The following is a 24,839-nucleotide window of genomic DNA, read 5'->3' as shown; positions in this document are numbered from 1 at the left end:
TTTCTCAAAGTATTATGGCTGTTATTTTGGGCTTGGAATCATAGGATACGTTGGGTTGAAAGGGTCCTTCAAAGCTCATCTAGTCCAACCCCCCTGCGATGAGCAGGGCCATCTCCATCTAGATCAGGCTGCCCAGAACCACATTCAGCCTAGTCTTGGATGGCTCCAGGGATGGCGCATCCACCACCTCTCTGGGCAACCTGTGCCAGTGTTCCACTACCCTCATTGTAAAGAATTGCTTCCTCACATCCAGCCTGAATCTCCCCTCTTTTAGTTTAAAGCCATTGCTCTTCATCCTATCACAAAAGGCACTGCTAAAAAGCCTCTCCCCATTTTTATTGTAGGCCCCTTTTACGTAGTGAAAGATCAGCCCTCAAAATAGACCAGTTATGAAACAACAGCTGTGCGGCTGTGAAAACAGAATGAAGGCCCCAGTTTCAGGAGTACTCTGTCACAAGCTGTTTATTAGAACTTCACTTTGACAATAAATAAGGTATTTTCCAAGCAATCAAAATGTAATTATTTAGAAAGTTAAACAACAGAAGTTTTCACAATGCATTTTTTGTATATATACATGATCTACTGTATTTTAAACACCAGTTCATCCAGAGCTGTTCAACAATAGGATGTCCATTTTTCTAATTCACACAGCAGGAGGCCACCAAAGACACATCTTAAATCTGGAAAGCTGTGTGTGTAAAAATAATCCAAAACCATATCAGCTTCACGCTGGACAGTACAACTGTCAGGAATACCTTTGCTCATCAGACCAACTGCTGAATTCGAATTTGGATGTATGGCTTACCCTGGAGCAATAGTGCCTTTTAGATGTATGGTTTTAATGGACTAGTAAGCTGCTTAATTCCAACATTACAATGAAACCATTTGTAGTTCACTGTTCTGCTGCATACCCTGGTGTGCCCTCAACACAAGTGGCACAGAACAGACTGCCATAACAGATGATAGTTTTCAATGCTGTAACTCTCCAACTACAAACTCTGGACTTCAACTTACTGTTAATTATGAAAACATCTTTCCATTTTGGTCAAATGAATTAGCATTTCGTCACTGAAATACTCAAGACACGTAATATGCCTTAATAATACTTTTAAGAGTCAAAGTTCACTTCAAAGGAATGCTCCCATTAAATAAAGCACCAAGTTTTCCCCATGTGTTTATTCCTTAAAGAAAGACATGAGGGGTTTAAAACATTAGTTCTGCCAGGAGTTGTAATTCAAAAATAAAATTTAATTCTTATTGTTTGATCAAAGCCACGTTTCCAAAGTGAGCTTTACATATTCTGTGCAACAAACCATTTTCTTTAAGTGCAGAGGTCCACCAGTTATGCAGCTGCAATCGAGTTATCATCTGCCTGACGACCCTGAGGCTGTGAGAAAACAAAGACAGAATTAAAACAGGAAAAATAAGCCAAACAAAAAACACCACACAAACACAAAAGACTAAGGCTGTTATGAAACTTGCTTTGCAATACATTATGTTGATCAATGTAGCTCTAGTACACACGCGTAGCTTTGTATGTACTACTGGTTTCCAATAGTAGCACAAACACAGAAGATGTCCAACTGAAACTTCATTTTGGCCCACTGAATACCTGTTAGAGGCCTCCGCTCCTTAACTGCCCTGTCACATGCCATCTCTGTGCACCTTTGGACAGCTTAAGACAAGGCCTGGCTGATCACAGATGCGAGATTACCACCGTATAAAAAGCTGATTATTATTAATTAACAAAACAGGGATGAGACTGTCAGTTTCTTGGAGGAATTTTAAGCAGAATCACTAGAGATGGGACAGAGAAGGAGGAAGCTTCAAAGAAGAAAAGGCATCCTTAAAATAAGGGGATTTTGAGATCCTGACAACTCCAAAACAAAAGCAAATAATTCTGAAGCCCAAGAGATTCCACAGGAGTGTTGGGAATACCATGCTTTTGAGGAACGCCTTTTGTATTGACTTCGGAGGCCATCTTGACAACCAATCTAGAAGAACCACTGACAGATGGCATATATAAAAGGTAAGTTCTGCCCACCTCTTTTGGCTAAAACAAACTTGAAAGCACGCCAGGCCCGTTTCCTGGAAACAGGATTATAAATGCCTGAACAAGTCCACCTCAAGTCATATAAACAAACTCTTCTGGCTCCTTGCTTGCTAAGAGTCTAACTAAAAGTGGAATACAGTATTCTGGAGACAGCAGCAGTGGAATGAGAAAGCACTGTTTTGGGCATCTGGATTTAAATGACTCTTAGAAAGTCAGACGAAGCCTGTGATCTGTTTTTCATGATGCACTGAATTGTTTTCAGAGTTGTACCACTTAAGAAAAAAAAAACAGTAAATCTAGGCTGAGTGATTCAGCACAACAATGTGTTCTTGGAAATTATTTACGGAGGTGTGGGATGCTGCTGTGTTTCTGAGCCTAGTCATGTGGGTTACTCAAACACTTTTTCCCCCCCCAGAAGTGCTACAAATTATAGTATTAAAGTATCATATTTTTCTCACTCCACTGTACTCAAAATACAGCTTTAAAACCCATATTACAGACTAAGATTTGGAATACCAGGCACAGGCTAAATGCATTCAGCTCCCTCATTTAATTGTATCCAAATACCTGTTGTACTTAAACAGATTTTCTAAGGATTTTGGTTGATGACAACAATGCACAACCCAAGACTTTTCAAAGCAAGTAACTGTTAGAATCTGGCCATTTTAGTCTGCTTAGAAACACTCAGCTTTGAGCAGAACTGGAGGGTGGTCTCTCAAACCTGAGCAGTCCCATAGGGACCCTTTAAACACACGGCACTTCTCACAGTCTTACCTTTACAAAAATGTGTGTTGGTATGAATCGTCTGAGCAACTGGTTAGTGAAGTTTGGGAATCGCAGCAAGTTTACATGAAGAGATGGTAACTGTTGATATCCAGCCATCAGAGGATAGAAGTTGTATAACATTTCCTGCTCTGTGCCAGGAAGGATTTTTAATCGGATCTTAAAAAAGAAAGGAAAAAAGCCACAACCATAGATGGGTTCTGTGACCAAAAGCACTCCATTTACTTTGTATTTATACAGCTTAGTTTCTGGACTTGGAAAGAATACAAGTACTCTCCTATTCTAGTTGAGCTATTGCTTCTATACTGAAGCACCATGTAACCCATAAACAACATGGCAAGCAGCTCCTAGTCAGGCTTCCATTTAGCCCTTCTTTAAATGGATTCTGCATCCATGCATTATTCCAGACAGGATTTACCATAAACACCTATAAATAATGAGTTTGTCTTTTCTGCACATCAGCGTAGGTCTAACCAATGTATTCTTCACTACCAGAGAAGCCAGCAGGATCAGTAGATGTGACAATTTTGTACCTGTTTAAGGCCAGAGAACATGAAGGCATCACTGGGTTCCACTGACACCTCCACATCCTGGACTAGGTTTGTCTTATTTTGCAGGTGGTATCTGACCGGTAGAGATTCTCTGACTCGACCAAATGATGGCAGATCTTTGGAAAGAAAGTAAGTAATCTCAAATACAAAATACATTTTAAAGTTCCACACATTAAAAAAAAAAAAAAGTCCATTGCAAACAGCAGTGAAAAGTTTGAAGAAAAAAATACAACTAGGTACCTAAAAAGCATTTCTGACAAGATTTTTCATACGAAAAGCTTAAAGAACAGAACACCACTTCATTACAACTTTTCATTAACACTTCTTCAGCACCTAGTCACAAAGCCCTCAACTGCCAATGCTGTCCAGGAATGCTAACTAGGAAGTCACTTGGGTTGGTAAGCTGAAAATACTTAACAGCAAGACCTTATCAGATACAGTCAGGAAGCTCCTTCAAATTTGAACAGGAAGAGATGGTGGAAGAATTTCAGTATAAAGGAAACCACACTGAGGAAAGCGTAGGAATTCTGTGTGCTCAGTGAGCATTCACTCCCCTTCTGCTCTTGTGCAGGTGAAGTGCGAGTACAGAAATAGTTCACCTGCAAGCCAGCAGCTCCAATTCTCCAGGCTGTTTCTTTCCTCGGTTGCAGCCAGGGTGTAGGTGGATGGCACAATTGTTGCCATAGGCATCTAGAGAAACCTACTGGGAAGGCAGCACCAGCAGAGGTAACTATGGGCTCTGTGCCACCACGTAACATGGGTCTATCCATTGATAGCTTTTAAGAGAATGTATGTGTGTCTACCTTCCATTTTTTTCCTTCAACTGAAGGAGGGAAATAGGGCAAGGCTTTAAGAAGTCTAAGCAATGACAGTTTCTTTCACTAGCTCCAATAATACCCAACATCAGTTTTTTGCTTTTTGCCACAGTAAATGTAAGCTCTGGATGCTGTAAAACTCCTAAAAATTCTAATTGGGACATATATATCATCAAATTAATGTTACCTGCATTAACATGGAGGGGAATGCTCTCTACAATCACATGTGGTAGAGTGATGACTGTGCTAACAACAGGTACACTTTCCACAGGTGAACTTCTGCAGAAGAAAGTCAAACACAGATCATGTTGAAACTTATACATCATAAAGTATCAAGTGAGTGCACCAGAGGAACATCACTTCTATGTGACTAAACTAAAATTTTCATTATTTCAGTGGTGGAAGGGAAAAAAAACAAATCCTTTCATTTTGCTTGAGCAAAGAAAAATTAAGAAAGTGCTACAGCATGGCAAAATAGCAAAAGGTAAGTAAGGAAACGAACAGCTCTAAAAGTAAATAAAAGCAAGTTAGAAGAAAGATATACCTCAACATTTGTCTTGGAAAACTGAGTGAATACCTAAATCCACAATCTAGGGTGGGAAAGCAGCTTTCCCATTTAAGAAATTTGCTTCTGCTATTGTAAAACTGTCCCTCTCACTTGGCTTCTCAAAGGAAGTATTTCATGACTGGAGAAAACCAGGAGCAGCTGGTAACAAAATGGCTTTGTAATTGACCTAAGTTCTTACAAAGAATGGAATGTTAAAACCACAGTCACATAATATTTATCTCTTAAATGAAATATGTATTTAATCGAAAGTCTAACAAGCTAAGCAGTAATTAGTAAGGTCCAAAGCCTAGACAGTGCTTGCTACAGGAAGATCCAAAAATCAAAAAGACCAAAAAACTTGAAGAAAAAAAGCACCAAACGAGGAAACACCACTCTGCCCCGCTCCCGCCACCTCCCCCCCAAAAGAAGCCCAAACAACAAAACCAACCCACAAAAAACCCTAAAAAAACCCCACACCCAACTCACCATCATCCCTAAACCCAGAGCACCTTATTTCCTCCCCCTCCAGGCTCATATACACTTACCTCTTCCAGGAAATGATATAACATCCAGTTGCTACTCCACTAGCATTAGTCACTGGAGGACATCGAAGGCAAAAGCACTCACTGGCACTCTCACCTGTCTGTAAAACAACTATCAGCAAGATTTTGTTTAAAATCAAAGCATAATCATTACTGCAGAAGCCACCAAGTCTAAAAGTCCAATACAACACAAGTGTTCAGCCAGAAAGGCCTCTGAAGTGCTTTCCAAAGTATGCCTACAGAATATGTGAATTCAATAAAGATCATGAAGTATCACAACACACAGATCTATGAAAACTTACTTTCTGAACGGCATCATGAGGCCTTTCATGTACAAACAATACAAGTCATTGCAAATTTACAGTTCATACACACCAAAAAGCACAAAAAAACCACTAATTTAAGTTCTACACTTCTCCCACAGCAGATTCAAAAGGTACCAGCACAAGATAATCTTAGTTTTAAAACATGATAAACAACAGACTTTTTTCCTCTGCCACCCAGATGGATGAGAGAAGAACAAAAAATAACTACTAGCTTTACATTTTCACTCTTTTTCCTTCCTTTTTCCTCCTTTCCACTTGAATGGACTGAGAAAACTAACTTTTCCCTTAGAGAGTTACTAAAAAAAGTACTCAGAAAATACATGTTTCAGTCATTCAAAATTAATCATTAATCTCTGTTAAGTCTTACAAGAAAAAAAAAACCAAACCAAAACCCAAACAACCCAACCCAGAAGGTGGGCAGCTGAATGGCTGGTATTTAAGGGGGTTCACGCCTCCTGGCAGAAGCACAAAGTGCCAGAGCTGAAGATGAAATATCATAGTTTGAGAACTAAAGGACCTGGGAAATAACTGCTTCTTGACAGTTAACTCTCAAATCCGCACAGGAACTAGAGTCTTACAAGTCCTTGATTGCACGGGTGGACAGCTGCCCCACCATCAGGCAGCCACCCAGACTGCCTCATTTTATTCCCAGTTTTGATAGAATACGCACGTTTTCACACCTCTGACTCAACAAATGCAGACATTTAAATAAATTTAAGTTATTAAACTGTGCTAGTATAAAAAGATGATTACTTCTAACTGTTCTTTCACAGCACACTCTGTCTAGCTTCACATTTTTCAGTTTCATGCCTGCAACCACGGCCATGGATCACACTACTACATCTTAGAGGCAGCATCCAAAAGTTAATGTGCTTGCATTCCAGAAAGTATACAAAGCCCATAAACACTGGAAATACTGAGTGTCTTTTCATCTGGATATCTAGAAATTTGTGTATCAGAAGTACTTTCAGATGCTTTCCCTTACATCTGCTATAGTTAGAATTTTGGTTACTGTCTACCGTTCAAGTCTATTTACTTGATCTAGTGAAGAACAACTACATTTGTAAGAACTATTGTTTAAGTTGCATTCCAGCAAGCAACTATAGTATTAAGCAGCTTCCTTCTATTTAGAGTTTGATAAGCAAATGGTTTTTAAGATGTCCCTTTTTCTTATTCCCAACTTATGCAAAAAAGTATCCTTCTGATAGCATAATTTAAGAAAAACTTACCATTCTCCACATAAGATTCCAACTGATCTACTGGGGTCATGAAAGCTGATAGCTGTAGCTGACTGGTTACAATGGTGAGAGGCCAAGGAGAAGCACTCAGGATGTCTGTCATCAGTAAAAATGGTATATCTGCAAATATTCTGTCCAAGTGCTCCAACTGTGAAGATAGATACAAGCTCTGGATAACTAAACAAGGCACAACTACTGAAAATAGTGCAATTCCAACATATCAGCAACTTCTCAAACACATACCTTTGTGGAGACAAATTTGACAGAGACATCAAAAGGAAATACTGTTTCTATTGTTACAGTTTCATCCTGCATAGGTAACAAAAGCAGTAGGAAGAAGAGGGGGGGGGGGAAAAGTTACATTTAGTTTCAGATATGGCTATTGATGTTAAAGGTTACTAATGTTAAGCAACTTTAAATCATCATTGTAAAAAGTCCTCCCCAGGACAGAAAGTATCTAAGATATTTAAGAATGAATATAGAAAACTTGTCTTTTGATTATACTTATGAAACTGCTCACCCTAAGCTGGGCTACCATACTGCTGATTTGGCATTTTTTCTATCTACTAGAAAGGTTTCTAAGAGACTTGGAATTGCAGCCTTTAAATTGAGAATATTTCTTGCATTTCATGAACGTATCTCCAACTCCTCATCATCTTTACATCCTACCCGGTGACACTTGCAGATGATTTCTTTCCCCTCAACGATAGTGTTGATTAAGTAAGAAACGTAAACCAGAAACATCCTTGCACCAACTGTTCCACAACGAATGTATATTGGTTTTTCCAGCTGCAAAATAAAGGAGACAGTATAAGTCAAGCTATACCTAAATTATATTAATTAGGCCTAGAGCTGTCCAAAACTTTTTAATCATCTTACTTGGTCCAAGAGGGCAATAGTACACTGCCATCTACATGTAAAGAATCTCCTATAATGCATGATCTTAGTCACACAGAGAATTATTTTAACCAGATTAGCACAGCTCCAGTTGTTCCACTACTCCTGCTCGTCTGCCGCTTAACAGTACAAGAGAATCATTACTGTATAATATATGGTACATCAGCTTCTAATTCACTAGTCACAATTTCAGTTTGGTGCAACACAACACCTGCACGTTTGATCCTCTACCAGGCTGAATCACACTTGCTGACTATTATCATCTATGGCTGTTAGGCAGTGCATTTAATTAATAATTGAGACAAGCCTCTATTTCATTTTTTGTCTCCCACATGTTTTATCAATCCCAGAATACACCTTATTCCCAAATGTAGTCCAAAAGGATATATAAAGAAATGCTAAACTACAAGTAAGTAATAGGTAAAATATGCCATATCTAAGCCAATAAATTAAATAGTTATCTGAACTAAACACAGATCCTTCTATGAGGACATTTTCCTGGTTGATCCCCATTTTCTTAAGTGCAATATAGAAAGAAGGTTTTAAGCCTTCACCTTTTCCCCTGGTTGCAAGTCTCCTACAGGAATATCAGGAAGCAGTGCAGGAAAGGAGTCATCGCATGCATCTGTTGCACGAAGAGTCACCTGAGTTTTCTGAGTCAGGTTTGCATCTTGCCCTAGGATAAAAAAAAACGGGCTTTCATATTCACACAGGCTTAAATCACTGAAGCATGAAAGCAGTAACTAAAGATAGTAAGACATCAATCTCAAGAAACAACGCATGAGGACTTATTGTTCTTATGGTTGAGGGAACCTTTCAAAAGTACCAGCAGAGGATGGATTTGACACCTTGAGTTTATGTTGGAGGGTTCACATCCTGCAAGGATTGTGTTTCATCTATTTAGACCAGTAAAAAAAAAAAAAATCTTAAAAATCAGAAGTCATACCTAGATAGTGTTCCCTACCGTATAAAAAAATACAACACAATTATGCGAGTCAAGCTTTTCTTGGTACTCTATATGAAGTAAAAAGGAAGTTTCACTGTACTGCGATTCTTCTGTTTTCAGGAACATGACTAAATGATTTCACACCTCTATGAAATTGTTCTTCCAGATCTGCACTGAAAATACATAAACCCAAATGTATAGATGTTAACACCACCATTCTTCAACCAGAGGTTGATGAGATTGCGGGCATTACTGCAATCATGTGGAATAATTTTCAAAGCAAAACAAGCCAAAGAGTTGGCTCCATGGAAAATATATTGCCTTCCCTACAGATGAAATGTCAAGTTTCAATAGTTTTTTTAATGTAACGGGCAAACACACACTGACCTTGCATATCACAAGTTAAGAGTCAAGATCAAGAGGGAGAATAAAAATAAAAATCAAGACCAATTATTAAAACACTACTTTAAAAGCCAAGCCCAAGCATTCAATTAAACAAGCTTAAAGAACCGTACCACTGTACAGGGAAATGTGGTTGCATTTCAGAGTTCACAGCATACACTGCATCCTATACACTAGTATCCTAAAAATATTCGTGCCTTTTTGGATAATTGCTACAAAAAGACATACCAAGGATAACATTTGGACTTCACATACTGAAAATTGTCAGCAATAACTACATACAGCTAACGAGGACTTAGACATATAATACTTGTCTTTTTTCCTTTTCATTCAAAGGAATACTGTCTCAGTTCTCCACTGCTCCCCAAATTTCAATTTGTTTAAAAAGCAAACTACACTGTACAAGACAGGGAAAAAAGCATGGGTGAGGGCAGGAGAAAACCCATGAAGAATACACTTAGAAAACGTTTACCTAGCACTGGCTAACACCTTCATCTCAGCAAGGAAGATATCTATTGCTTGGGAAAAGGATGATTTAATTACAAGCAAATTAAAGGTTAGGAAGGAATATAAAAGCTTCCACATTTTCTTTCAACCTTGTAAAGACTTATCTTTTGAAATACCCACATAAACACCACTGTCAAGCAGCGGTGAAGATAACAATAACTGCGTAAGTCTGCTCATTCTTGTTCTTACCACTAGTACTTCTTAGTTCCCAACCTTGGCTTAGGTTTGGCTCTTAATTACTGCAAGAGTGCCATTTACTGTATTTCTCTGCATTGCATCAAGTACAAGGAAACAATTCAGAGACTACTGGATTAAAAGAAAATAACCACAAATACCTGGCTTTAAACCTGCTGTAAGCTTAACATCTTTGGCCACCGTCTCCTCATGTGACTGGACTGTCACAACCAAACAATACATTTCATTAGTCAGGGCAGGAGGTTCATGACGGAGCTGAACAGAAATGTTTGGCACTCTAGAAATAATCCTTTAAGAGAAAAGACTCAATTATATGTTACTTAAATAACAAGTTTTTAAGCCTATTCTAAAAAGATCAAAACAGCCTACTGTTTAAGAGAGTTCAGAAGATTAGGATTTCTCAGGAAATTTACAATGAAACACTATATATATTACCAAGTTTTTACTCACATAGTGCTTGCCTGAATAGTTAAACTGTCCCAGTGCACTTCACTATCTGGAAGCCTAGGTCTTCGTGTGAAGGAACGTGCTGCCTGCAATGCTTCTTGAGATGAAGCAGCATCTCCACCTCCTCCACGCCAGTTCAGAATCACACATCGGCCAGATTCACTTCCCAGGATCAAATCCACAGAGGTGATCTGATAAACACAAATTTAGGCCCATACTGATAACTTTGTTTTCAGATCACCTACCATAAAAATACAGTTTTCCAACATATACAGGCACAATAATGATGTGTATCACGACAAAGCTTCTCGAAGCTTTGCAAGTTGAAGCCACCTCACCACTTTATTGATTTCATTTAATAAAACAGTGGTGGGAAAAGTATCCACGTGTGTGCAGTGTATTTTGTAGTTTCTTACTCTCCCATAGTGTTATACCACCCCTTCCCCCTCTTTTTTATTCTTTTTAAAGATGCTACCCATATGAAAAAAACCAAAACCTTGAAGCAATACTTAAGGTTTTGTGAAATTTCTTTGCTTTGGAATTGTTAATCAAATTTCCTTAATTTTGGTACTGAGTTTCAGGAACTCAGACATCTGGAACTGCACTGATGTTAGTAACTGGTGCCAGATTAGAGGCAGCTTCGTAGTTTTCTGTTCTTTGTAAGCATCAGCAAGAAGGGTGTAAAATAAATTGACAAACCTCAATCTTCTTCCCTACATCTTCAGTTTTTGCAACAAATTTGAAGGTGAACTTTCTCGTTTTGCCAGGGACTAAGCACATTGTTCCTTGAGATGACTGTTCTAGAATATCACTTTTTTGATAGCCTTCTTCTACCACACAGTATTGGTTGTAATCCTATAATGGAGGAGTGGGGAAAAATGTTGATAAACCCAGACTTCAGACATCTTTAGAGACCAATGCTAGCAAAGCAAATATTAAGGCTCTCTGTTACTGGATCAAACTATATGTGTTCTTGTTACTTTTCACACTACAGAAGTTAGACTTAGCAAGTAATTACAACACAATTCTTTAACACAAAATATCCATTATATTAATATAACTTCATGCAAGAACATCAGGAGAAATAAGAGATTAAAATGATACTTCTGAAACTTCAGGAAACAATAAAACCCCAAAGATACAATAGATTAATTAATCAAACTGCACTGGGAAGTTTTATCACAGCATCAATGTACTTGTCAAGACTGATAAGTAATGCAAAAAGAAAACCAACTTTCCAACTTCAAAATTAACAAACTCTTGGAAAAGAACTTTGGATTTTTTTTAGGTATTATTCAATTCTTATGATAAGCTTCTATCACTAGGTCACAGATAGATAGAACATAGTTACCTGATTATTGAAACTGATGCATAGCTTAGAAAACCTGATAGGATGAGGACAATCAGCTCTCAAGAATACATCAAACTGCACAGGAACATCAACATGAAAACTTGGAGCAAGAAATTTTGCTTTGCATTGCACTGGAATTTAAAAAAAAAAAAGGAACATAAGAAAAGAAACTCTTGAAATAATTGTGTTAAGGATTGTTCTGCATATACTCTTTAAAACTTCCACTTGTATGCAAGTGGGACAAATCTGCCTAATAACACCATCACAGGAAGCCACTTTTAGCACTTGGCCAAAACCTTTGCAGAGGAGAGGAGAGACAAATGTCTAGCAGGAAAAAAAACCCCAAACCAAAAAAACCCCAACAATCCTGTACACTTAGATACACTTCTTTTGTAGTTAACACTCTCATGCTCCCTCTTTCTACGGGGAGTATTACTTTTCACACATTCTGCCCTGTTTCCTCAGAGCCCTACTTCAAAGCACACCAAATTGGCAGAAGTCTTTCAAAAAGCAAGGGATTCCACCTTAGTAATCCATATCAGGGCTTCCCTCATGATTTCTTATCTTACTATTTAGATGAAGAACAGAGCAGTCCTGAAACAAGAGTTTCAGTTTTGCTGGCTTTAGTACACACTTCATAGCTTTATAGTTTTTCCTAATTATTTAATTTCAAGATACAGCTACATCAAATTTTATGATCTGGTGTTAATTTGCATTCTTACTTACCGAATGGTATAAAATCTTGGACTTCTATTGTAAAAACATTACTGCCTGCCAAGGAAACACGGTCAGCCCACAACTTCTGCGATGCTTTCACAGCCGCAGCATCACAATCAGGCTCAGGATCAGGGCTTTCGTTCTGTATCCAGATAGAAGATTACAAACAATAAGAGAGGGCTACCAAATACTGACCACTCTTAGGACTGTTTAAAAAGGTAGTAGTTTTGCCACTTACCATTAGAACTTTTATCAGATTTTTTTCTATTCGAGATTTCTGATCTTCTTTAAGAGTAGATGCTAGCAAACAGAACAAAAACAAACATTGCAAGTCTGAAGCAAGTCCCCTTACTATTTTTTTTAACTTAAAAGTAAACCTTTTCTTTAGATTGCATCTTTCAAAAAAACCAACACATTCTGGGGGGAAAAATTCTACCATTCATCTACCAGCAATAAAGGATTCATTCAGTTTTCAGAACTTCTCTGATTTTAAGCATTTCCTCTTTCTTCCACTGGAACCAAATAAAATACTTTTTGTTAGACAAGCATTTCATAATTTATTGGAGGAAAATCCCAACAGAATAATGCCTATTTAATAATGTTATTTAAGTTTAAAACCGGAAGAAACAGCAGAAAAGTCTGGAACATGCAAAGAATTAAATCTGGATAACATTAGAAACAACAACTAGAGAAAGTGACGGTAACAAAGAAAAAAAGGACTAATTAAAGTAAGCACCCTTCTCTTGAAGATCACAAAAGGTGGGTTTGTCTCACTGGCAAAGTAGACACACTAGCTAACAGAAGATGCAAACCCAGTTTTACCACACCTACTCCAACAGTGCTATTAATTAGTGATTCAGGGCACAAAAGGATCATTTCTACAGAAATATCAATTAACAGACATTATACAAAACACAGTGCTTGCATTATTATTGTGCAGCCACCCTGTGTCACGTTTTTTTCCTAAAACATACCACACGCATATTTCATCAGCAGAGCTCTAGAAAGAAGTCCAAAAGAAACACATCGGGATTTTAAAGCCAAGAAAAATGGTGCTAGCTTTGTTACTTGCTACAAAAACTGTTTTTCCTCTTTAGCTCTATTACAGCTCTTCCTCCATCCCTAAGCTCAGCAAGCTTCTGTTACACTACTTGAACAGTCTCACAGGAAGCTCTGTGCCTCAGATATCCTGACACAGGCAATTTAAATGCAACGAATTTTATAAGAGCAAGAAAATTCAACTCCCAGCATATGAGAGAGGGCAGTAAAAATTCATCACAGGTACATAGATATTTCGTAGTCAGAACATCTAAACTACTCTAAGCACAGTGCCTGACGATGATTTGTCAGACTTCCAAATACACGTACTCTTAATTTTTCTGTACAGGCTGAGTATATTTCTTAAAAAGAATACCTCTGCCCAGTAGCTCTAAAGAGTACGTTATATAATCTTTCAGCTGAGCCATCAGATATGAACATTTGAGAGCCGTTGTCAATATGGAAGTGAGAAGAGTCCACCATCCTTCACTGCGATATTCACACATAACATAATCCAACAGCCTGCAGTAAAAGTCAAAGAAAAACAAGTTATACACACCAATATTTTTTAGAAGCTTGCACTTATTTGGTTATCATTAATAGAAAATTCATCTTCGCTGACACAAATGCTAGATTGAAGTCTACTGTTTACACACAGCAATGACTTTTTGAAACCAGCATAAATTGCTGTAAAGAAACACATTTACTCCACTAATTTTCTATTTCAGGGTAGAAGAAGAAACCAACAGGAAAACTCCTTTGTCTTCACATAAAGAACTTGAAAACCAGCAACTAGACAGAAGAGTCTTAAGTCCAGCACTGCATTAAAAATACACTTTACTATTGACTATGCAGTAAGTTTTGATCTGCTTATCCTAGACTATCTTCTCCTCCATGTAGCTTCCAGTCAGTTAGTAACAGCAGTAAATGCACCTCTCCTACCACAAACATACTCCCTTTATAACATGTGAAATTTGAAACGTAACCAATGAAAACACTGAAGGACTCTTAACACCAGCTTGACCGTTCCCCCTTAAAAACCACAAAGTTAAGACACTAAGTGTAAGACACATCCTTCAGAGATAGTAGCTGTACCTCAGCACTAAGGTCTCCTAGCTCTGTAAACATTGATAGCAGAAATGAAAGTAATTCCTTCCATACCAATGAAAGTAATTCCTTTTCCTAATTCCCTGGTACATAAACAAAAACTAAATTCAGCTACATTTTTTTTTTTTTAAGTTTTGGAACTACAAATCTGTAATTAAACATAACTATATTCTCATTGCAAGTTTCAGAAATCACTTCTGGGAAGGACAGAGAGAGCACTTGGTGAGCTAGAAATAAAAAGTTTGCCCAATAAGGCAAATCCTCACAACAGCTTGTAACAGGAAGTTTTTCTACTCTAATAGCTGACTCATCATATCTGTTTTGCTTTCTTTAATTTATGTGGAGTTCCTAGGCTCCAAAGATTGTGTGTCAATCCAATTCAGCCAAAATGAGCAACTTAGATGAGCTTCCAACATTAATCCATAGTAATAAGACATGGGGTCTTAGTAAGAACAACAGCATGTAAAAGAAGCTATGCTGGATGATACTCACTTCAAAGCTTTGGCATAATCTTTAGCATAGTAATATTCTTCTCCCATTTGAACCACTGATCAAAAGAAAAAGAAATCCAGATCAATACTGAAAGTCTCTGCAAAATTAATTAAAAAAAAAAAAAAGCATCTGATTATCTATACTCACTCAAATGACTTTTCATTCTTGGACATTTGTATTTCTTGAACTGCGCAACAGCATTACTCAACAAAGTGATGATTAGCTCCTAACAGATAAAAAACAATTACTGATATCATTAGACATGCAAACATTTGAATGTTAGAGAACAATTTTAGGGGCTTTCTTGTAGAGTAAAACTTACCGAGTGAAGGACATTCTTCTCTTTCAACTGTAGGGATAAAATCCCCATCTTCTCCTTTTCAGGATCAGAAAGATCAAAGCCTGCATAAGACAGTGAAAAATCCATGAAATTTGAATTTTATCCAGACCCAAAGGTAACTATTTATGTGGCGACCCATATGCAATGCAAGCTCCAACTCAAGCACACTCCAACTCATAAACATTCTTTTGCCTAGGAGACGGATACGTGACTTTAAGAACTCGTACATCCTCAACGTTCTAGAAGGGAAGTTCTGGAACAAGCATCTCGCCTTTTGTTTAAAAGAAGTTATCTGAAGCTACCCAAAAATAGCAAAACTACACTAAGACAGCCCAGTCTTTCAACTGCACCTATTAACATTTAAAGTGCGTATGTTAAGACAAATTTGTAGCCCTCTCCCTATCTGAGCTCAAGTAAGGATTCAAGCTGATGTCTCTAGCAATAGAGAATGCCAACATATGAAGAACTGTATAGGACTTTAAAAGACCATGAACTTTTGCTGGAATCAAAACCCATGAATATATTAACAAGTAAAGTTTCTCTTAAACTCTTTAACCTTGGCAGTAGATTCTAACTAATTTTAAAACAGTAACACTTGAAGATAAAAGAAGTTAGATAGCACTGTATTTACAGTAAATGAACCAAAGTCTTTAGAAGATGGCAATGATAAAGTGGAAAAGCCCAAAGGATACACAGAGAATAAAGGAGACTAAATGGAGAGGAAGAAAGGGAAGTAAAACCACAGTCAACAATGAAGATCTCAGAAATGCATGTGTATTCATACACAGCCCAAAGCTGTACATTCAAAGTCCAAATTTCTGAGAAAACATTCTGCTTTCTAGGAAAGTCACGAATTCCATTATTAGATTAAAACCAAGGCATTGCATCCTCTCAATCCATTTCAAAATCCAAAAAGCTTTTTCAGAAGAAAAAAAAAAAAAAAAGGGCACGAGTTCCTATCTACAGTTGACAAGATACAGTATGGATGAAAAGTTAAATTTGTAACAAAAACATTTCAGGGGCATCATTACTTTTGCTGCATCCACTTCTCCACTTTCTCTTTGCAGGTGTGCATTTCACTGAAGCATGCCAATTATTAAGGTAGCTTAGGCAGCAACAGAAACAAGGCAGCAGCAGAGCTTCAGTATGGTCTAACTTTACTGAAGACCTGATCCTGCATAAACCTGAGGTTCCTTTTTCTGTCTCTTACAGAGATCAAACATGCTTCTTGTGCTTCCAGCTGACACCTGTTCAAGTCATACCACCAACTAACAAAAGAGTGAAGTCCCAGCCCTGTGCCTGTCTCAGTGGAAAAGGGAGCACATGCTGATGCCACTAAGCTGGGAAGGATCAGCACCTAAAGAAGTTTGTCCAAACTCCACAGACACAAGACACAGACACGTACTTAATATTCCCTGCCGCCATGGTCTTTGCCCATAGAAGTCAAGCATTCCAGTTTGCGTTTCCAGGGGATCCGGATTGGGATATATCACAGAGGACTGTAAATTCAGCAGATATAGTAATAAAAAAAGGGTTGACATTTCATTTTAAAGCATGAAAAGTGATTTGATGCTCCAATACACATGCACATAAAAAGAAATTTGCTTAAGAACATATAAGCTTTCCAGCCATCTGAATAAAAATAGTACTTCAGGAAACCCAAACATTTAAATACTTCTCATTCAATCTGACATTCTATTTCATTCACCTCAAACACTGTTAGAGAATAATCCATTTAAATACTAGTTCCTAACAACAAATTAATAGCACCAACAGGAACAAAGACATTTTTAAAAACTCAGGACCCATCAGCTGGAGAGTAGCTACATATAATTAGCATGTACAGTTAATCAACTGCAGAGATCAAGTTTCCATGGAGCCCCTTCTGCCAGGCAAGTTTCAGAAAAACCTAAAACAACCCCCAGCACCCTCCCCATACACACATTTCAATACTAATGCTCTTGTTTCTCTGCTTCCTGTAAGCAATCAGATACAGTGGACATCAAGAAAAATATACTGGAAAAACCAACCAGTAAATTTTCAGGTATCCAGAGATGGAGAAAGTTGTTTTGTTGGGGTTTTTTAATAATTATGTTGTAAACACGTCAGAATTATTTGTAATAAAATAACGTGTTTGCTCTAGAGTACCTTTTCCAATAGATAACAGATTTGTGTAACATCAGGAAAAAAAACAACCCTCTACATAGCCTTTGCTTGGAATTTTTTTTTTTAAACACATTATGGATTATTCCACCACCATTTGAGACTAAAACATTAGCTAATTTACTATCTGGTTACTTGCAAAGCACTTTTGCCTTCCCAACTTACATCATGGCTACAAAGCATACTTGCTAGTTGCTTCCGTTCCTGTGCATAGTACGCTGCCTGCTGGTAATAGAAACCTGGATTCTGAGTTTGAATTGCTGTCAATCCCAGTTTAATTGCTTCATCAAACAAGTCACCGAAAGCCTGAAACCTATAAAAACCAAATCATAGCCAAGATTATGCCCAGAACAGCAAATTGAACAGAAAGGTGCACTTGTATTAAAAATCCTGGTTAGTCTTAAGACAGACAACACTTCTCTGAAGTTTCACATCCAAGTTCTGTGGCTGCATGTCTCATACCCTGTTCATTCCCAGAAAAAAAAAGTCAATAATCAATGGAAAGCAGAATAACATCATACAACTTTTATGATCTAGTCTATCTTTCTTAGATAAAGAGCTCAGAATTTGTATCTTGCCTAGACAAGTGAACTTCAGAAGGCTATATAAAAGAACTAAACCAGGAACATAACTAAGCAAAAACGTACTGTTTAGACATCCAGGCAGCATGCTCAAAAGCCAGTTCTGCACTTCCTATTTTTTTCTTGCACAAGTCAATATGTTTCCTGAACTGAGCAATTGCATCCAGTGGAGTATTATGCTGAAAACAGAGGCGACAGATCTAAAAGAAATCAAAATAAGAGGAAAAAAAATTATTGTGTTGGGCTGCTAAGGATTAGGTTTAAAAGAAAAAAAAACCAAACCCCTCAACCACCACCAACCCACCACTCACAATACAGCCAAACAGATTTTACGTATTTATGAAGAACTCAAACAGCATAGAAAAGAGGGAGAAAGAGAGATGTAGTGCATTATGGTTTACATCTGAAACCATGTGGCCTCTATTCCACCTAATGTTATTTTTCTTCCCTTTTTCCCCCAAGCCATCAGTGAAAGAGTACATAACTCAGCCAAATTCAAGACAGAAATGCAGAGCCACTAGGAAGGTAATTCTGTTTGACACCTGCAGATGGAATTTGATGGAATCCAACTCCAGTACTGTTCTAAATAGTAGGATAGTTTTGTTTTACCTAAGAGCCCCCCAAATACCACAAAAGTATTGTCTGATTCTTAAAGACTTACTTCCCTCTTCCTAACACGCAGTAACTGAAGTACACTGGCTTAAGCTTTGCAAGAAGACACAAATATTCAAAGAAACAAGCAACCCTTGTTTTCATCCCTCCCCTCCCCCCATGCACAGAGTGAGAGTTAAGAGCCTCTAAGGCAACTGCATCTCAGATGAACTCAAATCCTTCAAGATACTCCCAAACTTCAGCTAAGGAACTTTCTTTCACGCAGAATTCAGAAGTCTTTGCAAGTCTGAGTGTAACTGGTACTCTACTAATATCCATTTCTAATCCATCTCCTTAAAAGCAATATAAAATGTAATGTGTAAAGGTTTAAAAGTTCAAATGTATCTTTAATGTTTTTAAGTAAAGGTTGTCAAAGACTAGAAGCACACTTGTTACCTTGTAGTTTATAAACCCTGCCATGGTCTTGATTTCCAGCATGTTTGTTTCATGAGACCTCAGTTCGTGCACAAGATTATAGGCAGTTCTGTAATTTCTAAACAGGAATACTTAAATTAGTGTTAAATCATACAAGATAATAAAGTTTAAGAATAGGATTACCAACAGCAGAAAACAACCTTACAATCACAGAGCGTTCTTCCCGATGAAAAACTCATCCCTTATATACATGTTTAAATAATTTTGCATTCAGGAAAACATTTATTATAGTCAATGGCTTAGAAGTAATTTGGGGTAGAGAGGAGAGAGGAAGATTACATGAGTCTTACTTGAGAGCATTCTGAGTATCCTGTTTCAGTTCATTGAAGAATGCTATTTTGAACTGGTGTCTAACAAACAAAAGCTGCAAAACAGAACCAATGTACATCATTTACAAACATACCTGTTACCTACAAAGCACATAAAGGTGATAATTGTAGACGTTGACATAATACCACAGTTGATTTGAAAAACTGACTATGCAACTATTTCCTAATAGTCCTCTCTGTGACTATGACGCAGCAGTTATGTTTCATCAGGATTTAATCTATTCTTACCCTGGAACAGAGGACAAGCTTTGGAACACCCCAAAAACTTTACACCAACAATGTCCATTGTTGGTCTGGAGCTTACCACTTGGATCCCAGCTTCCAAGAGAAGGAAGCTGGCAATTGCAACAGAACACTGTCTGTCTGAGCAAGACAATCTGAAAAGCAAATGTTAAAAAGCCAAACTAAGTGCAACTTTAAGTTTGAAATAACTAAGGAAAGCATTCCCCACAACTTGGTCAGATACTACATTCACATAGGTTAAACCACATAGATAATGAAATAGTTGAGGTTTTCTTACTGGGAGAACATCATTTTTGGGCTGTAGCTTTTCCTCTAAGGAAAATGTAGGAAAGACAAATAAATGTAAGAACAAAACCAATCAAAATGAAAGTAAGTTGCAGAAAATAAAACCAGGTTTACTTTCTATACTCAGAGAAAGCAACTTAAGTTGGAAGGAGGGGGAATATAAGTGTTCAAGCAACAAACAACCCTTATTTTAATGTTTTAACATGCAATATAACTTACAAAGTATTTAAAAAACAGGGCAACATTACCTGATGAGTGGTTTTGTTCAAGAATTCCTTATGAGACTTAACTCTTCTTATTTCCGTATAATAGTAAGTCTGGGCATGCTCATAGAAAGCATTTTCCAACCTGCAACAAAGTTGCTCGTAAGTTTCATCAAGTTTCTCCCCCACACAAAGAAATTCTGAAGTACTTCAGAACAAGTTACTTTCAATCATGCTTATTTTAGGGTTCACAGATTAGCTTCAGGTATTACTAAATTCTCCTGTAAGATGCCACACAGGGAAAGAGTGCAGACAAAAATGCTTCACACAAAAACATTACATCAGGGTAGCACAAAGTAGAACAAGTAGGTTTTGTTTTTGAAAGGCCATAATCATTTATTTTAAGATGTATTTCCAAGAAACGTATAAAATTACTGTAGTTCCCTGGATGCTACTTCTGGCCCTTCTTATAGATGGGTGTCACAACTGGTAACCTCCAGTCAACTGAGCCTCCCCAGTTAGCAAGGGCTGCTGACAAATGATGAAAATGGCTTGGTGAGCACTTCCACCAGCTCCCTCTTTACCATTGGCCCCATAGACCTGTGTGTGTCTAAGAGGTGTAGCAGCTCACTGATCACTTCCCCTTGGATTATGAGGGCTTCATTCTGCTCCTCATCCCTGTCTCCCAGTGCAGGGGTCCGCGTACCCAAAGAACAAGTAGTCTTAACCACTAAAGACTGAGGGAAAGATGATATTAAGTACCCCAGCCTTTTCTTCATCCTTGGTCACCATATTTCACTCTGAATCCAATAAGGGATGGAAATTCTCCTTAGCCCTCCTTTTGTTACTAATGTTTTTTTTTTGTTCTCATTTATGGCAGTAACCAGATTAAGTTCTAGCTGGGCTTTGGCCCTTTTCATTTTCTCCCTGCACAACCTCACAACATCCTTGTAGCCCTTCTGAGTTGCCTGCCCCGCTTCCAAAGGCAGTTACCCCACTGCCTCTATCACTTCTAAAGGGTTTATAACTGTCCATTGCAGCATTCCAGTTGTGCATGTCATAGGCTTCCTGCTGCACAATGGCTCTCACAGCTCCTATTTGTTGCCCATTCTGTGTGCATTGGTGTAGATGCACTTCGGTTGGGCTATTTATCCCTCCGCCTCCTTTTGGGAGGGAAGCCCTAATTCTCAGGTGCTCCCATAGTTTCTAACATAAATAACTTTTGCATCTTTGCTATAATATGGATCTCCACCCCCTATCTCCCCTGAGACAGCAGACTGAAGGACATCGCTAGCATACTGCCCCTCAAACACTGGCATGCTGCCTCTAGGCTTAATTGTAGTAAGCCTGGTTTTATCCCTTTTCACCTCCAAATCCAGTTTACAGATCTTTCAATAAGCCCTACTAACTCCTGTGCAAAGATCACTTTCCCCTTCTGAGATGGGTGTACCCACCCTGTTGCCAGCAGGCCTACTGTCATGTAAACCAATCCATGGTCAGCAGAGCAAAACAGTGTCTTATAGTCACTTACCTTATAATATAACCAACAAGATGATCAGTGTGTGGAAGTACAAAGAGGGATTTTCCAGAAAGGTCACATGCGTTACATAAAGCTGCTGCCCTCTCTGATGCAATAACATCTTCCCCTAGTGAAGTGAAGGAAAGCACAAGTGGTATACAGAGCTGCAATGTCATACAAGCTCTAAAAGCTTGACTAGTATGATATGGAAGAATGTTGGGCAGATAAAACTAAGACCACATTCTTTCTTACTACTTAAATAGTATTAGCTGCTCCATCCAGCAGAACACATTACAGAAACTTTCTGGGAGTGGCTTAGCTAGCAACAACCTACAAGTATGACATAAGTTTTTCATCTCACAGAACGTGATAATGTGTCTTGAGAAATACAACAGCATCCAGAAAAGACAAACATGCACAGCAGGCAGAGAAAAACAAACATCTGTTTGCCAGACACTAGAAAGTATGCAGCTACAGCCAAGCAGGAGCCCTACAGAAACATAAGGTTATAACATATCACATTTCACAGATCCACTTAACTCCCAAAATTCAACCATTAAAGCTGAGTTAAACTGAAAGGTTTCCATAGGTAGCAAATACCCTTCCCTCTAGGTTCTCATTGCTTTCACAGCTTTTCTCAATCTCAAGCAAGATTTGAAATGCAAGTTGCTTACAAGGAGGCATGCCCAGTGTATTACACTGGCAAGCCATTTTTGATACCGCGCATCAAAAGATGGACTTGTACTCAAGAGGAAAAAGTTAAGGATAAAAGTATCAAATACTTAGAGCACTCTTTCCATCTGTACACCCTTCTGCAGCCACAATACATTTAATATATGTAGATGACCTTAGATTAAGAATGTAGATAATGTGACAAAGGATAGGGGCTCAGACCATCAGGCCCTCTGAAAAATGAGATCACGACAACCATGCAGAGAGATTTCTAGTACCTGGAGGTAATGGTGTCTTTTTCTGAATCAAAACCACAGCAACTTTCGTATTTCTTCCCTGCAAGCTTTGCCTAAAATAGAAACAGCACAGAATCAAGGTTTCATTTCTTATTTCTGAATAATGAGAACAAATGAGATTTCAGTCTAGATGGAAGCATTGAAAGAATTTTATATAGAGGAAAATAAACCTGAACACAACAACATGCTGCATCATTCACAGAATGCCATGTCTCCATTTTTGTTTAGATGGGACAGAACAGCTGTCCTGACTTAAGTTAAGCAAAACTTCAGAGGCTGTTTTTACTTAAGTAATTTTTACAAATAAGGCATTAAAAGATAGTTTCTTTATAGTCAGTTGTACATTACAAAGCAAGGCTCAAGTTCCCTTTCATTTATGTCTATTTATATGTTTTAACATACACAAAGGGTTCTGCAATTCACACTTGCCTTTAGCTTGTAATAGAATCATAGAATAGTTAGGGTTGGAAAGGACCTTAAGATCATCTAGTTCCAACCCCCCTGCCACGGGCAGGGGCACCTCCCACTAAACCATATACATTATGAACTAAGTGAAAAAGACTCTACCTGACAATTTCAACTCGAGTAGCACATTCCAGCTGTTTTTCTTTCCATTGTGGCTCATCCCAGTCTAGTTCATAGAACACCACCACAAGTGCTGGAACCAAATTCAGATGTTTGTTCATCCAACCAGTCTTCAGGATTCCTTTTGGAATATACCATTCATAGGATGTCCTCTGAAAATATTGAGATTATTAAAGCAAGCTACCACATCCATTTAGAGACATCTATACCAGGTGGAAGGGAACTGCCTCCATATTCTTGTCACTTGAGAATATGTCTGTCATCTTCACTTTAACATTGGTCCCTTCAAGCCCTTGCTTCCTATTAAGCAAGACATACCCCTGGTTACCTGGCATCAGGGCCTGATGTCTGAGATAACAGCAACAAAGAACAGACTCCAGGTAGACTGGAGAAAAGGGTCAACTTCAGAAACATGTTTCATACACTTTCGTCAAATATTAGGTTCAATTTAAAACAGGCCTCTCAAACTGAGCTAGGAGAAGCCAGCGTGGATTCTTGCTGTTTGTCAGCATCACAAAATAACATGGTTTTCTAAGGGTGGAACCCACTGACATTGCTTTTTAACTGCCACTACAAAGCAGAAAGTACAGCAGAGAGATTATTTCTGCTGCACTTCATTTGGTTAAAGGCTTTATGTTTTTCCCTGAATTCATTAAAGCTCAAATTTTAGAAGCATACCTTAAAGGTGAGTAAATGACCAGCAGTACTTTAAAAAGGACATCATACTGACTTTCCCCGCTTCTGGCTTATGAGCTAAGGCACCCTCGTTTCCCATGCGTCCATAGCATTCCATCACAACGCCCTTGGCCCTGACATTTCTTCCTCAAGCTTCAGGCTCCCAACAGTGAGGGAGCAGACAGCAGAGGTCCGGCTAGCGCCGAGCAGTGCGAGTGCTGCTCGGCCGTCCGCAAACCAGGCAGAACAGCCCAGCCCTCGCTACGGCCCTTCCCCTCGGGCAGCCGCCAGCTCCCGCACACCCCGGGCCCGGCGCTGGCCTTTGCTGCACGGGCAGACGCTTGAACCCGGCTAGGACGGGAGCAGCCGGGGCACACGCCGCTCGCTACCTTCGTCCTGCACTTGGGGTACTCGTGGTCGCCGGGGAGCACTTTGAAGGAGATGGGGACTCGGTCGGCTCTGCGGTTGGCACAGAAGGCGTCCCACACGGCCCGGTGCACGGCGTTGTACACCACGTCCAAGCCGGTGAGGGTGACGAACGCCATGGGCCGGCAGCACAGCTCCACCGGGAAGTCCCACTGCGCCGGAGTCATGCTGCACCCGGGTCGGCGGCCTGCGAGGCGGCAGAAGGGCAGAGCTCAGCGCGGCCCCCGCGGCCCAGGCCGGCCGCTCCTCTCCGGCTGCGGGAGCTCTTCCCCTGCCGCGCCGGGTGTTGACGCCGCGCCGCGTCCGTCTCTCCGGCGCGCCGCTCACGGCTGCGGGCTGCGGCTCGGCACCGGGCGGCGTCAGCCGGGAGCCGCCGCGGGTAGGGCGAGGGTGGGCCGCCACCCCGGGAAGCTACCGCCGGGCATCGGAAGGGCAGCAGAAGCGACCAATCGGCGCCTCCGTTCCACCGTCGGGCCAGTCAG

At 39.2% G+C, this 24,839-nt stretch overlaps 1 protein-coding gene across 1 annotated transcript; it reads right to left on the bottom strand.

Annotated features, from left to right (window-relative positions):
* Positions 1–444: 444 nt before the first annotated feature.
* Positions 445–24,781, bottom strand: TRAPPC11 (trafficking protein particle complex subunit 11). Its single transcript, XM_065695287.1, has 29 exons — positions 24,321–24,781; positions 23,239–23,408; positions 22,654–22,724; positions 21,716–21,830; positions 20,230–20,329; positions 19,415–19,488; positions 19,086–19,182; positions 18,105–18,238; positions 17,623–17,770; positions 16,700–16,793; positions 15,277–15,356; positions 15,102–15,180; positions 14,955–15,009; positions 13,732–13,877; positions 12,556–12,617; positions 12,327–12,459; positions 11,601–11,731; positions 10,949–11,104; positions 10,253–10,440; positions 9,943–10,091; positions 8,307–8,428; positions 7,525–7,644; positions 7,099–7,164; positions 6,847–7,003; positions 5,295–5,403; positions 4,390–4,481; positions 3,370–3,503; positions 2,828–2,995; positions 445–1,387 (listed from the first exon to the last, which is right to left on the bottom strand). Exons 1-29 carry the CDS (start codon positions 24,522–24,524, stop codon positions 1,343–1,345), a joined length of 3,399 nt encoding a protein of 1,132 aa, XP_065551359.1. The 5' UTR covers positions 24,525–24,781; the 3' UTR covers positions 445–1,342.
* Between the last annotated feature and the right edge of the window lie 58 nt (positions 24,782–24,839).

This window comes from Lathamus discolor, chromosome 1 (assembly GCF_037157495.1).
Source record: "Lathamus discolor isolate bLatDis1 chromosome 1, bLatDis1.hap1, whole genome shotgun sequence".
In the NCBI taxonomy this organism is placed as follows: domain Eukaryota; kingdom Metazoa; phylum Chordata; class Aves; order Psittaciformes; family Psittacidae; genus Lathamus; species Lathamus discolor.
Note: the sequence above shows the minus strand (reverse complement) of the source record. Positions and strands in the feature narration are given on the sequence as shown.

Excerpts from the sequence above, each read along its gene's own strand:
- TRAPPC11 (XM_065695287.1), bottom strand. The coding sequence starts at position 24,524 with ATGACTCCGGCGCAGTGGGACTTCCCGGTGGAGCTGTGCTGCCGGCCC. Across the intron at positions 17,771-18,104 it reads GCTGCCTGGATGTCTAAACA|GTTTCAGGCTTTCGGTGACT; the intron begins GTACGTTTTTGC and ends TGGTTTTTATAG. Across the intron at positions 15,181-15,276 it reads AGAAGAATGTCCTTCACTCG|GAGCTAATCATCACTTTGTT; the intron begins GTAAGTTTTACT and ends TTTATCTGTTAG.